The sequence below is a fragment of the Myxine glutinosa genome, chromosome 1 (genome assembly GCF_964187855.1).
Source record: "Myxine glutinosa chromosome 1, kmMyxGlut1.1, whole genome shotgun sequence".
NCBI lineage: Eukaryota > Metazoa > Chordata > Myxini > Myxiniformes > Myxinidae > Myxine > Myxine glutinosa.
In genome coordinates this window covers 39,797,740-39,813,997 of record NC_136261.1, presented here as the reverse complement: position 1 = coordinate 39,813,997, position 16,258 = coordinate 39,797,740, and the positions used below count along the sequence as shown (strand labels likewise).

The 16,258-nt window shown below is 49.9% G+C and overlaps 1 protein-coding gene across 1 annotated transcript in view; it reads right to left on the bottom strand.

Moving 5' to 3' along the window:
* PAH (phenylalanine hydroxylase) overlaps positions 1 to 4,846 on the bottom strand; it is a 264,258-nt gene extending 259,412 nt beyond the window's left edge. The window contains exons 1-2 of the mRNA XM_068109782.2: positions 4,709 to 4,846; positions 4,387 to 4,494 (exon numbers count right to left, since the gene is read on the bottom strand). Coding sequence (XP_067965883.1) covers positions 4,387 to 4,494; positions 4,709 to 4,738 — 138 coding nt within the window. The 5' untranslated portion in view covers positions 4,739 to 4,846. The remainder of the gene's footprint in view (positions 1 to 4,386; positions 4,495 to 4,708) is intronic.
* Between the last annotated feature and the right edge of the window lie 11,412 nt (positions 4,847 to 16,258).

Genomic DNA, 16,258 nt, shown 5'->3' with positions numbered 1-16,258 from the left:
ACATTTTGACTGGTATACCATTTCACCTATGATGTCATCATCATGCTTTTGTTCCCTATTGGAAGTACTTGTCAATGTGCCAAGTAGACTGGTTCAATTTCCAGCAAATGTGATTGCATGAGGCATTTTTGAGGAAAAGCAAACAAATAGGTTTTTCTTAAAGGGAATTACGTGCTGAATATGAATATCTTGTTTGTGTTTCCCAAAATTGCCTAATTAGGTCATTAATTAAGGTCAAAGGTCAATAAGTGAAAAATTCAAGTTTTCACAGAAATTGTTTTATTTTTAATATTCAATACAGTGGTAAAAAAGATTTTCCAATATCTATCATATTAAGCCATACATTGCATGTCAAAGATTTGAATTTAATTGAAAATGTGAAAGAAATTTTCACTTCTATGGAGAATATCTCCGTAACGGTTGACCTTTCTACGGAGTGCCATGTCAGGCGATTTCCCTTTGATGTTTCATGTCAAAATGCACCAGTGAAAAGAATATATGGCATATCATCATTGTCTAGGTTCAGGGCAATGAGACTTTGTTGTTTGTTTTCCGAAATTTGCATAATTAGCCACCAATTAGGGTCAAGGGTTAATTAGTACAAAATGCGAATTTTAATGAAATTTTCGTAAGGTCCTATTTGACGTCCCCTAGATGAATTTACAAGAATTTTCTACATATTCAAATTAAACGTCATATTATGTGCCGAATATTCAAATTAAATGAAAAATATGATAGGAATTCTTGAATCTATCACCAATATCTCAATAACGGTTCAATTTTGGTCGCATGGATTTGTCTCTTTTCCAACGTAGGCCACCAAAACTGATTTTGGTTTCCTCTCTATATATGACAACAATATATCTAACAATATATCTAACAACCAACCTGCCTGCGGTGAGTGAGTGAAAGGAATATGTCACCTTTTTTATATTTCTATATTTTATATTTATATTTCTCCCCCTTAAACCAACACTGATGAAGTGTCAAATAACCGTATTGTGGCAATATCCTGGCATTGGCGTTATTTAGTCTTGTTTTTGCATGTTACAGTCTCCGAATCACTGCATTTGCATGCGTCCGTACACTTCAAATCGCATTTCTTGCACGAACACCTATCACTGGTGCAACCCTTGGTACAGCCACACTGTACAATGTCCTTGCATGCTTTTGGGATAGGGGGTAAAGATGTGAGCACCGCTGAGAGAAGACCATCAGCCAGCTTCCATCCAGCAGAGTCCATTGGGGAAGGAATTACTGGGTTTGGATTGCACGCTTCTCTCCATATGAAGCTCTGGTAATTTGCACGCTGTATATGGTGATGTGCAGCATCACTGGATGGTGGCATTGATTCTGGTGCCTGAGATTTACTGAACAGCTTTACACGGGCCTGGTCACAGTTCTCGGATGATGTCTTATATATGCGACATATAAATCTCTCAGCATCATTGGACACTTCATTGGACAGACTCAGAGACTTGCCAAGACCCCTTAGTAGATGATGGTGTTCCAAGAATACATCCCATGTTGACTTCTTTGAGTGTCCAGAGAAGTATGATACCGTATCACACCCTGTGATTGCATGGAATGCTGGGATTGTTTCAAATGTGTGGTCATCGAGGGCGAGTTGTTTAATGATATCATGAACTGGACCATACTTCGGTTTCTTAGAGGTGCCAGCCTTGAGCCATAACTGTGAGCAAACCATCTTGTCAAATGACCTAATTGTATTGAATATTAAAAATAAAATAATTTCTGTGAAAACTTGAATTTTGCACTTATTGAACTTTGACCTTAATTAATGACCTAATTAGGCAATTTTGGGAAACACAAACAGGATATTCATATTCAGCACGAAAATCCCTTTCAGAAAAACCTATTTGTTTGCTTTTCCTCAAAAATGCCTCATGCAGCTTAAATAAGCACATTTTTGAATTTCTTGCCTAGACTAAAGTTTAACATGTTTCCATTCAGCGGTTTCTGAGAAATAATTTTTTAATTATCTTTTTTTTTTTAATGTATACAAGATCGAGGCTCCAATAAGAGCAAACATTAATGACAAAAAAAAACAAACGGACACATAAGACGAAATAAAGGGAGCGAGAGATGAGATGGGGGGAGAGAGAGGGAAGCACACAAGTACAACATTTGAGAGCAGGGACATCGGGAGATCTGTGGGAGGGAGAGGGCTTGGGGGAAGGAGGCATGTGAAGGGAGGTGGGGGTGGGAGAGGTAAAAAAAAAAAACACATGGACACTGCTAGGACTTCAGGGAAAGAAGTCGGTATTTCAGAAAAGTGGATCTGGGGTCATTTAATGGGGGTAGAAAGATCAAGGTTTTGGATGGGGAAAGATAAGAGATGGTGGTGAACAGCTGTTTAAAGACCTGGAGGGAGGAGTGGGATTGAAGAGAGTGTGGGAGTTTGTTCCAGAGGCGGGAGTAAAGAGGAATGAAAAAGTGAAGGTGAGCAGTGAGTCTTGATTTTGGCAGTTTCACCAGAAGAGGGTTGCAGGAAGATCTTGTGCGACCTGTAGAAGTATATGGGGGATAGAGCACAGACAGGGCTGGGGGGGGGGGGGGGCTAGGCCAGAGAGGAGTCGGTAGAAGACAGAAAGACCACCAACCTGCCTGCGGTGAGTGAGTGAAAGGCCCGCAGAATCAGTTTCATCGTGGGAGATTCCAATGATTCTGAAAGCTTTCGTTTCAACCACGTGAAGCCGAGCTACGTGTATGGCAGGAGCACCAGCCCAGAGGGGAGAGCAGTATTCCATTGAGCTGCAGATGAAAGCTTTGTATGTGGTGAGGAGCTCAGAAGTGCCCAGAAAGGACCGCATGATGGAGGTCGGCGACTGACTTTGGAGGCCAGCTTGAAAATGTGGTTTTCCCAGGAAAGATCATGGCAGATAGTGAGACCAAAAGCTTGAATGACAGAACTCTTCCAGGGGATTGTTGAGAAAGTAAATGGAAGGGTTGTCCAGACGATCTTTTTGGAGAGACTTAGTGAGAGTGTGAGATTTTTCAGGATTGAAAGACATGTTTAAGATATCACCTATCATATCTACTAGCGTGAGTCGGCGTGCCTCACCACACGTCGTTTCAGAGGGGTAGGCATCTTTGACCATTTCGGTGTCTTTTGGGTCTTCATGATGTTTTGGGTCTTCCTGGCCTTTTGGATCCGCTGGGCCTTTAAGGGTATTTTGGGACTTTGAGGTGTTTTTGTGTCTTCAGGGTATATTGGGTCTTGTGGGAATTAAAGGGTCGTCAAAGGTCTGAGGGGTCTCAGCAGTCTTAACGCAATTAAGAGGGTGGTAATTTTATTTGAAGAAAAAGACGTTTTCGTCATATAAACATACATACATCGTGAACCATATACGTTTGCTCTATATAATAAATAAATATATATAATATATATATATATACAGGAATCAAATTCCTGCGAGGGGCTGGGTGTGGTAAAAATTCTGACTCAATGTGGGGCTCGAACCATGGATACCTCCGTTGATAACGTGTCAACAGCCCACTGCGCTATTGAGCCAGCCCCAATCTTCTCAGAACCTTTCCACACTTAACACTGCGGGCTTTATCATGGCCGATGTCTGTAGTGCCTGCTAGGCAGACCCCGAATGTTACAGTATATATCACGTGGGTGATGTCTGTGCTTCACTGGCTGTTATTATCCCCATTCCTCCCCCATCGCACTCCGTCTACAGTTAATTTAAATTGATAACCTCTTAACAATAACTAAATTGATAACCTGAACGCGTTGTTCAATGTGTTTATATGCATATAAACACATTGAACAACGCGTTCAGGTTATCAATTTAGTTATGGAATACAAAGAAGCTTTGCTTGAAATTTCATTGTGGATTTATTTCATTTTTGCCAACGTGCTGCATGACATCATTTAGTCTTTAGTCCATTTTTCACAATTTCTCACGGACTGGTGTTTTATCTCTTCTCAATATAACATATGAATATGCACAAGGGGCACAATCAGCAATGCCAAGTGCTTAAAGGTCACAAGAGAGAATTGCACAAAACATTCAAGGGAAGAATGTTAAGCTTTATCTATAACTGATATCATTTCGGCTTGCCCTGTTGTTATGCTGACCCTATTCCCAAACATTTCATGACCTCAACTTGTTCAAATAGGGGGCGGGATTACCCTCAGAGCCAATGAAAATGGTCCAATAGCATGCCCTCTCCCCATTAGAAAAAACAATGGTTTGGACAACAGTCGGAAAGAAGAGTAGAAAAAGTTTGTCTTGTCGTCAAACGACTTTCGGAATCAAGTTTGAGATTTTTATTTTCCTTTTATCTCAACTGTGACAATCAAGGATTATCATGATCGAAAGCATTATATCGATCCGTTAAATATCACCACACCTCAAACAACTTCAATGCCCTCACAAGAGCTCCAACTCTCTCTTTCAACGAAAAAATCAGGGTCGTTCCACCATTGCTTTCTGGCTTCTCCTGGAGGTACATGGAATTCTGCGGAACATGGAGCGGGAAAAACAACGAGAACAAAACAAGAGTTAAACAGCTGATAACGTCTCGACAAGTTCAAAATCGGTGTTCCAAAATTCTCTCAAACCGATTTGACAGTTAAACAGGTTTTTCCCCCTTTTTTCAGAAAATATAGATACGTTAAATATCGAAAATATCGGTAAATTCTGGATCGATGCTGGATACAAGATAGACGTACATCAGACTGGTTGCCAAAGAAATGTTCCATCACGAAGCTCCTGAAGTGTTCTTTTGCCACGAGAGAAAATGTCCGATCTTTCCGTGGTGATGTCCCTGGCAGGGCTATTTATATCCTCGGATGGAAAGCGCTCTCCGCATGTCAATAATTGCTCCCTCCCTCTGATTTAGCCAATGGCATAAAGGGCAAAGGACTGGCAGAATAGCCGAGAGGTATGTGCACGCACCTTTGAGCTGTCTGCGTTGGGTTGCATCCCAAGCAGTCAATAAACCGTTGCCCTGCAGGTGTTTCACCTGTCGGGCGAGGCGTCAGTGTGCCCGCCACCCATTGGAAGGGCATAAAGCTGGAGGACCCGTCGGTTGGCACTGCTCGTCTGCGCACGTTGCGATATATATATATATATATATATATATATATATATATATATATATATATATATATATATATATATATATGTGTGTGTATATATATTTATATATATCGATAGATATATCAGACCCCAAGGATCCAAAACACCCAAAAGACCCAAATGACCATGAGGATCCAAACGACCCAGAGGACCCAAATGAACCAGAGGCCTCAAAAGACCCCAATGACCCAGAAGACCCAAAGGACTCTGAAGACCCAAAAGACCCCAAAGACCACAAAGACCCAATGGACCCCAAACACCAAAAATAGCCTAAAGATCCTGAAGACCATTAAAGACCCTGAAGACCGTTAAAGACCGAAAAGGCCCTGAAGACCCAAAATATCGCAAATAGCCAAAAGAGCCAAAAGACCCAAAAATCCTTAAAGATGCAAAAGACCATGAAAACTCAAAAGACCATGAAGATCCAAGTTTCCCCAAAGACTACGAATACCCAATAGACTGAAAATACCTCAAGACCCTGAAAGACCCAAAAGACCCCAAAGCCCCAAAATACCCCAAATACCCCCTTAAATACCCCCAAAGACCCCCTTAAATACCCCAAAGACCTAAATATCCCAAAGACCCTCAAAGACGCCAAAGCCCCATAAAACTCTGCAGACCAAAAAATTGAAAGGCCCCAGAAGACCAAAAAGACCCCAAAGACCCCAAAGACCCAAAAGACCCCAAAGCCTCAACATAACCCAAAGACCCTTAAAGACCATGAAGATCCAAAAAAACCTGAAGACCCAAAATATCAAAAAGACCCAGTACACCCAAAAGGCTCCAAAGATTGAAAAGGCCCCAAAGACCCAAACTACCCCAAAGACCAAAAAGACCCCCAAAGACCCTGAACACCCAGTGGATCCCAAAAATCCAAATTACCCCATAGACCTAAAATACTCCAAATACCCTTAAATACCCCCAAAGACCCTTAAATACCCCAAAGACCCAGAAGACCGAAATGTCCTGAGCACCCCAAAGATCCAGAGGACCCAAAAGACACAAAATATCCTGAAGACCCAAAAAGACACAAAATACCCTGAAGACCCAAAAGACACAAAATACCCTGAAGACCCAAAAGACCCCAAGGACCCAAATGACCAAAAGGACCCAAAAGACTACGAGGACTCTGAAGAGAAAAAAGAAGAGTAACTAGAACTGCCACTTTACAACTACTGGCAGTGATGACTGGTTTCTTCCGCCTTCCCACTTTCATACAACCCCGCTTTTGATACAACCCCACTTTCATTGGACTTGCTTTGACACAACTCCATTGGATACAACCCTGATACACACACACACACACACACACACACACACACACACACACACACACACACACACACACACACACACACACCAACACCCACACACATCCCCCCTAGCCCCACCCACACACCCACCGCCACAGACCCCCACACCCCCTCCCACATACACACACACACACACACACACACACACCCCTACCCCCACCCCCCCACACACACATCCCCACACACACACACACACACACACACACACACATCACCCCCCCCCCCCACACACACATATCCACAGACACACACACACACACACACACACACACATCCCCCCTCCACACACAAACACACACACCCCCACACACATATATCCACATATGCATGCACACACACACATATCCCCCTCCCTCCACACACACACACATCCCCCATAGCCCCACCCACACACCCACACACACACACACACACACACCCACACTCCCCCTCCACCCACCCCCCCCACACACACACACATCCCCCCCACACACACACACACACATCCCACCCCCCCCCCCCCACACACGCACACCCTCCACACATACACACATCCCCCCCCACACCCACACACATCCCCGCATACATACACACACACACACACACACATACACATCGCACCCCCACACCCCTCCACACACACACATACACACATCCACACACACACATATCCCCCCGACACAAACAGACATCCCCCCCTACACACACACATCCCCGCATACATACACACACACACACACACATACACATCGCACCCCCACACCCCTCCACACACACACACACACACACACACACACACACACACACACACACACACACACACACACACACACGCATGCACACACACACACACACACACACACACACACACACACACCCCTATACATATCCCCACATACACACACACACACACTCACACACACACACACACACACACACACACACACACACACACACACACACACACACACACACACACACACACACACACATCCCCACACTTTATAACAACCCTGCTTTCACATTATTATTATTATTTTTATCCACTAATTTATCCCGAGATGATGCTCAAAAAATTTCATCCTGATTGGATAAAGTTTTGTACTTGTCGAATTATGACGTCATATTGGAGGCAGCGGGGAAAATGGCCTTAAAACGATCATTCATATATATTGTTACAGACGCGGTTTTAGATGTTATTTTACCGAGCGGTGGTGTATTACCGCGTCCGAACAGTTACTCCCCGATTAGAACCCGATCCCGCCCGATTCCACTCGAACGTTGGCCGAATCGCGCTACGCTAAATCAATGAAGGAAAGGACACAACGGCTGGGATAAATGAAACGACACAAGGGGGTACAGTTCTCAAGACCTCCGGAGGAGGATATAATTGGTGATGCAGAAAAGGGGTAGATTACAAGGTAAGAGGTAAAGCACAGAAAAGATGGGCACTTAGACACAGTCTTATCTATCCCTGACAGACCACAGACAAACGGGACAAGGCTGACTTACACGGGGATTGATGGCAGGGAAGGACAGGCAGTCGATAGCACAAGGTGCACCTTGGCTCAGGGGCAGAATCAACACGGTCCGGTCCACAGATGCGGGGAGGTATTTCAGCGCTCGGAGGTGGCGTCTTCTCTCTCCAAGCTGAGGGCGCATCTGACGTCACCTCCCTCTTCCTGCGCATGCTCAGCGGGGAGTGACATGCCCTAGGCTCATTGGCCCCGCCCCAGATGGGATCGGTCCGCCGCTTCTATTGGGTGCGCGGGGTTACCGGGCTCCGCCCTTGACGAGGAGCTGACAGCGAGCCCCTGCGTGGTAACCCCGTCGGAGCACATGTTCAATGGCGGCTAACCAAGCCTGAGTGAGGACGCACACTCCCTGCGCCGCCGCCGCTGTTGTTGTTGTTGTTGTTGTACCATGAGGAAGAGCTGCGGGGAGGTATTGGGAGGTCCTAAACTTTCTAACGGTGCCATACAATCACATTCTGGTGCAACGAAGAGTCAGAATTAATGGAAACGAGTCCTTAACTGACATAGACTAAGAATAACTAGCAAGATGTCCTATAGTTGTCTACGTGAGATGCGGTGGACCTGGATGCGACATTTAATGGGGGAAATAGGGGAAGGTCGGGTCTACAGAGTGTTGTTTACAGAAAATGGGACTAGGGAATGGGGGATTGGGGATAGTTGGGAAGTATTGGGGAAATAGGGGAATATTTACAAGCGGATATGGATGGAGGCCAATCTCATATCCGCAACATTGCACCCTTCTCTACCTCGGGGCGTCCCGAACCCGATAAATTTTTACTTACTTTAGTGTGGCACTCAGATGTAGTTCCCTCTACTATTAACTCAACCCTGAGTGCGACAGTTTTACAGATGTTCACAAATGAGTAAATATGTCCCCCTGCGACGTTGCACCCTTCTCCTCACAGAAACACACCCACAGGATCGAATCGCGGAAAGAATCCTCAAACTAAACATACAGCCGGTAGGGAGCATCATTTATACAAGACTACACTGATATTTACACTACGATCCAGGACCTGTTCTTTGAGGAACACATGCAGATGTTATGCATAGAGAGAGCACGCATGCCAGCATCGATACACCAACCCACGAGTGCCCTGTGGCCTTACGGCCTTTAATAATGTGCAGAGCACCCCATCCAAGCACCAAAAGCACCACCCCATACACACAGTCAGCACCATCCGGCGCACCAATAAAGTGTTCATCGTCACCGGTGGTGTCGCAGCCGGCCGATGTTCTGCCGCTGGTCTTGCCTTCCTGGAGTGCCTTGGCCTTCTGGCTTCTTTAGAAATAAAGAAAGGCGCCAACCGCGTCCATTTCTAAACTGTGGCCGTCAGGGGGGCCAACTATAAGTGGTTCACCTGTATGGCATAGGTGCCACGTTGACCCAGAGGTCCATCAACGGGTGGTGCTTGCCCGCAAAAGAACTGCGGTCCATTGTGGGCGGCCACAAAAATTGCGGTCCATATGGTGTATCGATCCAGGCAGCAAGCAGCGAAAGTACAGGCCCACAACTGCGGAGCCAGCACCTCTCTCTCCTCTCTCTCTGCCCCAAAGCCAGATCCTCGGAGGTGGGAGACAAAAGAAAAGACAAGTGAGTAAGGTGGTAAGGGCGCAAAAGTGCACGCAATATTAGGTAATGCACACTAGGGGCACATGGGAACCAGGTGAGACAGGTACGTTCCTACCGTACGCCCCCCCCCCCCCACCAGGTAACCTACATTGCCCCTCCCTTACCCCTTACTGTATCCACACAACACAACACTACCCATAAACATCTACTTTACACATCAACAAACGTCCCTACTCTCTTCCCCGTTCCTCCCATAAACCAAATTCGTCTTCTCTCCCTCCTAACCAATCAAATTTGCCATTTCCAACTCTCATCAAAATTTGCCATCTCCAACTCAACATCAAAATTTGCCATCACCAATTCATCATCAGTCCCTCCTAAGGAGGGAGAGATGGAATCACCCCAATGTCTCATCCACGTCGTGATGCGTCTCACAAATCCACACAGCAATTCTCACTTCCTGCAACACAGAACAAAGGAACACAGGTGTGGAGTCATCATCACCACAGGTAAGTGGCTGCGTATGGTGCGACAGGTTCATCAATCCTAACTATTTCCTAAATGACTTTAACACCTTTACATTACCCGGGGTCTTTCCCTGCCAATCCATTGGCCAACTTACACTATGGGTTCTAAAAACCAATTCCCATTGACCAAACTGTGGTGCTTCTCAATTTGGGGTCTCACTCCCCCGATTCATCACTCGGTGCCCTCGCACAATTTCTGGGCTGTGACGTGTAGCTCTCCCAGCAGGTCTACCCACCTGCACACCTCCACCACTGTAGTTGCCACCCGAGCTTACCTGCTCCTCACCCTAACCTAACTAACTGGGGAAGGCCCTCTCGCACTCTCACCCCCTCAGTGCCCTCTCTGGCACGGGCTGCCCGATCCACACCCGGGATCCTCAGGCACCCACTGACACTAACGGCTCCCAGAGCCCACCTGCGGCCTCACCTGGCCGACATCCTCACAGTGGTGGAGTGCCCAAACCAACTACACACACTAACAGGCTACACGCCCAGCCATTTCCACAACACTAATGCACCCATCCACAATACCATTCTGCAACCGCACCACAAATGCCAATATCCAACCACAATTTACCTTTACCCTCTACCTAACACTTACACTACCTGCCCCGGGTACTCGTGAAAGGGGTTCCACTCTTCCCCCATCCACACCTTCGCACCATGCACACCACTCCGTACCACTTACTCCAACTCTCTCCACACCACTCATTCCAATACTCCATGTATTCCACACACCTGTACTTGCACACCTGTGCTTATACTTGGTGCCGCCTGCACCCTTCTCTCCCCCAAGCGCATTCGCGCTGATCCACAACACTCACTACTCATCCACTGCTCCACACACCTGTCCAGTTCTCACACAGCATCATCTCATCTAACTACTCCCCTCTGAAACTTGCGCTTCCCAGTCGTCCCTTTAAACTATTGCACTCCCTCGTCATTATCATCCACTCTAACCTACCTGCGTCCCCACTACAGGTATCCTTGTCACTAACTAACCTTAACGTCACCTAATGTCATCTTCGCTAGATCCCTACACACAATATAACCTAACCCACCCGGGCTAGTTTTCACTGCCATACACCCCATAAACTATAGCGCATTTGCCCCACCATGGGAAGGGTAGCAGGGATGCCACCCTTACCCACCGGGCCCATCGCTCATCAATCCCCCAGTCCTCTGGCACTAATAAGCCCCCCTTATTCAGAGGTACTGGGTCCCGCCTCGGCATCTAAAGCCGAGGCAATCCACGGGGGCGCCTGCTCGCCGGTGTAAGGCCTTATCCGGTCGGCGTGGACGATCCGAGGGAGGGCTCGTGGCCCCATTTTGATTTTTACTACCACGTCACAGACTTGCGACAGGACGACCCCCGGGCCTTGCCAGGGAGAGGTGAGTTTCGGGCACCTACCCTTCCTCCTCCGGGGATTGAAGAACCAAATCTTCATCCCCGGAGTGTACTGACTCCCCTGGCTCTGGTGGTCGTACCTGCGCTTCATCTTTTCCCCCGCCAGATGGAGTTGGCGGTGGGCGAAGGCATGGACTAGCTCCATGCCTTCCTCTAGGTGACGTGCGTACCCCTCCCTCGGCGGGTTAACCACTGTGTCTGGCACGGGACCGCATAGCAAGTCGGCGGGAGCCCGTAACTCCCGCCCATACATAAGCAACGCTGGACTGCATGCGGTGGCCCCGTGCTGGCTGGTTCGGTAGGCCATGAGCAAATAAGGGAGATGTTCGTCCCAGTCATCCTGACGGGTGGCGGTGAACAGTGCCAGTTGTTGGATTAAAGTTCGGTTGAATCTTTCCACCATCCCATCAGATTGAGGTCTTAAAGTCGTTGTTCTTGTTTTCCGAATTGACAGGAGACTGCCCACATCTTTTAGCAATTTGCTCTCAAAATTTCGTCCCTGGTCGGTGTGCAACTCCTGTGGAATCCCATGCCGGCACACAAATCCTTCCACGAAGGCCTGCGCTACCACCCCTGCTTCTTGGTTGGGGAGGGCGTAGGCCTCCGGCCACTTGGTGAAGTAGTCCATCACAACGAGGATGTACTTATTACCTAGGCGGGTGCGGGGTAGTGGGCCTAGGATATCCATGGCCACCCGCTCTAGGGGGGCCCCCACCTGGTGTAATTGAAGGGGGGCCCTCATCCTCCGTGCTGGTCCCTTTTTGGCAGTACAGGCGTCGCATCTCCGACACCAGTCCTGTATGTCGCGCCCCATATTCACCCAATAAAACCTCCGGCGTACCTGCGATGTCGTCTTTGTCCTGCCCAAATGGCCGCCGGGGCGGGTACCATGCACCTGTTGCAATATATCGGTCTTAAATTTATTTGGGACTACCACCAGCCAGGAAGTTTTATCAGAGGGAACCTCCACCCACTTGCGATACAAGATGTTATCCTTCAATTCCAGGGTTTTCCACTGAGCCCAATACGCCTTGGTCTGTGCCCCGAGGGGGGTGACCTCTTCCCCCTTTGGTCTTTGCCCCAATCTCACCCATTCGTGCACTGGCCCCAGTACGGGGTCCTCCCGCTGGGCCGCGCTCCAAGCCAAAGTTCCGAATTCCTCATCTGCGGTTAGTGGCAAAATTGGTCCTCTCACCCGGGTTGCCCGGACAACGAGGGTCGGGTCCGAATCGCCCAATTGTTCCCTCTCCTCGTGTCTCGCACAAAATTTGCAGTTTTCCCCCAGACAAGGACGCCGAGAGAGTGCGTCCGCATTACCATGGGCCTTCCCGGCCCTATGGGCCACATCAAAATCGTACTGCTGCAACTTTTCCAACCACCTTGCAATTTGGCCCTCTGGTTCCTTGAACCGAAGGAGCCATTGCAAGGAGGAATGGTCAGTTCTAACCAAAAATTTCCGCCCGTACAAGTACGGGTGGAAATGGTTCATGGCAGCCAGCATAGCCAATAACTCTTTGCGAGTGACGCAATAATTTCGCTCGGGCCTACTTAAGGCCTGACTATAGTAACCAATCACTCTCTCCACGCCCTCCTGTGTCTGAGACAAAACTGCGCCCAATCCTTCCTGGCTCGCATCCGTGTCCAGGGTAAATGCCCCGTTGCTAGTGGGGTAAGCTAGAAGGGGTGCGGATGTTAGACACCCCTTCAATTTTTCGAAGGCCTCGTGGCACTCCCGTGTCCAATTAAATCGCGTCCCCTTCTCCGTAAGCCGGTGGAGGGGACGGGCCAACTCCGCAAATTTCGCCACAAAGCGCCGGTAGTAGGAGCAGAGTCCCCAAAATCCCCGCACCTCTTTGATGGTACGTGGTGCGGGCCACTCCTCTACCGCTTTAATTTTGTCTGGGTCCGTTTTTACCCCCTCGCAACCGATGACGTGGCCTAAATAGGCCACCTCCTTGGCAAACAAGGTGCACTTACTCGGGTTCAGCTTCAACCCTGCCTGTCTGAGGCACCCGAACACCTGGTCCAAATTAGCTACTGCCTGGGGGAACGTTTTGGCATGTACTAGGACGTCATCCAGGTACACCAGGCATGATTGCCATGGCATGCCGCCTAGTACATGCTCCATCAATCTTTCAAAGGTGGCGGGGGCGTTACACAAACCAAACGGCATCACAGTAAACTGATACAGTCCCTTACCTGTGGAAAATGCCGTTTTCTCCTTCCCTGCCCTATCCATCTCCACCTGCCAATACCCACTCTTGAGGTCCAAAGTTGAGAACCAATTTGAGCCCGCAACGGCATCGAGGGTGTCATCAATCCTTGGCAGGGGATATGAGTCCTTGAGTGTCACGTTGTTTAGCTGGCGATAGTCCGCGCAGAACCGCGTGGTCCCATCCTTCTTTTTGACCAGCACAACAGGTGACATCCAAGGACTTCCCGAGGGCTCGATCACGCCTGCGTCGAGCATTTTTTCAATCTGCTCGTCAGCTTCCGCCCTCTTGCTCCAAGGGAGCCGTCGGGCGGCCTGACGAATAGGCCGGGCCTCACCGGTGTGGATCTGATGTTTCACCAGGCCCGTACGTCCAATATCCTCGGTGGACAGGGAGAAGAGGTCCAAATGGGACCCAACCAGTTCGTGTAAGGCCTCCCTCTGGGTACCTCCCAACTCTACACTACTACGATTTACCATCTCGCAAATGGGATCGGGCCAATTCCTACTTCTTATTGAAGGCTCCCCCCGGGGCCGGCTCGGCTGGACATTCTCGCCCCTCACTGTCGCGACTTCCTCAACTGGGGTGCAGCCAGCTACCCTCGTGCCCCTTGCTATAGTGCGTGGTTCTGTACTTATATTTATTACTCGGACGGCCACTACCGGTCCGTCCGTTTTTACAAGGGTGCGGCCCACGATTAAACCCAGTATGGACTGCGCTGCCACCGGTTCGACCAGGCCGCAGGACTCCTGCCATGTTGGGCGAGCTGCCCACCGGGCCGGCACTATCGCCTCGGCCCTTGGGGGAATGGTCACGGCCTCGGAAGCCTCCAGCTCCGCTCTCTCGGCCGTGCTCACTCCCCCTAACGGCAGCTCTTCTACTCCCACCTGCAGGATCCCCCGGCACAAGTCGATTTTACAACCGCTGGCAGTCAACAAATCCAACCCTATTAAACATGGGTCTCACACCTCCGCCACCCAAACATCTATCTCCCTCCTTACCGACCCTAACTTGAGGGTCACAGAACCATGCCCTATGATCGGGGCCGTTACCCCGGTAGCAAGTTGCAAACTATAATTTTGCAGGCACTGGATCTTATCCCAGCCACCTGCGCTCGAATCAAGGACCACAGGGCTGATGATCGTGGCGCTAGCTCCTGTGTCCACTACGGCGTCTACCCCCACGCCGGCAATTTTGCATCTGATTGTCAGGCTACCGGTTCCAATTTGGCCACAATAAATGACCTGTCGCGTCAATGAGGGCTCTCCTCCATCCTCTTCTGCCGAACACCGCCCTACGTGCCCGACACCTTCTAGTTTCCCGGGGTCTGGCGGGGGGGTGTCTGGGGTCGGCTACCCCCCCCCCCTCTGGGCGGAGTTGAGGACCTCAACCGCCGGGGATCATCCCGGCGCGTGGCTCGACAGTGCCGCGCCAGGTGACCCAGACGGTTGCAAGTATAGCACCTCACCTGATAAGGTGCTTGTCTCCGGAATTCCAAATTTCCCCCCCTGAAGGTCCGAATTGGATTACCCGCTCGTGGTCCACCGCGGGCCACCTCCGGGGCTGCCTGCCATGGTCCAGGTCCCGCCAGGCGCTGATCCACCAGCCTCCGGACCATGCCCGCCAGGTCAGGACTCACGTCGGGGGCGGGCCCCCTAAGGGGTCCGCCCTCCATCGGGGGTCCCACCTGGCGGACCGCCATTGCGTGACGCTCGCTCCCCCGGGCCAGGGGCCTCGCTGCTTCCCAACGGGCCGCAGCGTCAGCCGCCTGGCTCAGAGTCTGCAGGCGCCACATGGCGAGCTGTTGCCGGAGCTCAATATCCGGGAGGGCCTGGATAAAATGGTCCAGCGCCAGGCTTTCCCGGGAATCCGCTGCCATGCTAGCATGTGCGATCCCCACTGCGTGGCGAATGTCGTGGGCAAGTTCCCCGATGGCTTCCTGGGGCTTGCGTTTTTGCAGCGCGAGCTGAGCTTTAACAAGCTCGCTCTGCTGTTCAACGCCGAATCGATTAATTAGGGCGTCGCGGAGGGCTGGCAGGGTGAGAGCACCCGGTGGTAATGCCGTCAGCACCTCCGCCGCCGCGCCGCGCAATGCGGCCACCAAGTGTACTCCACCTTCGTCCTCACCCCAACCGTTGCCCTTACACACACCGTCAAACTGCGCCAGGTACGCGCGTAGATCACTCTTGCCGTCATACGGCACGAGTGGGACCCTGTGGGACCACCTCGTATGCGAGTCGTTGCCCGCCTGCCGGACCCCGTGCGTCGCCCCTTGCGGGGTCAGCGCGGGGCCGAACCGGCCGGGCCCCCACAGTACATTACCCCCAAGGGGCTCTTGTGCCTCCCCTGTCCCTCTAAAAACTACCCCTGTTGGTGTCGATGCATGGGTCACACTTCCGCAACCCGCTACCCATTCCATACCACCACTACCTTGCTCACCCACACCTCGCACCTCTCCCATCACCGGACCCTCTCGCTCGCACCCTCGTTCCATACCCTCCGGACCAGCCATACACCTCACTCTTGGCCTCTCACGAACATCCGGGTCTATCTCGACCCCCAAGCTTATTAAATCACCTGGCGCATCATACGC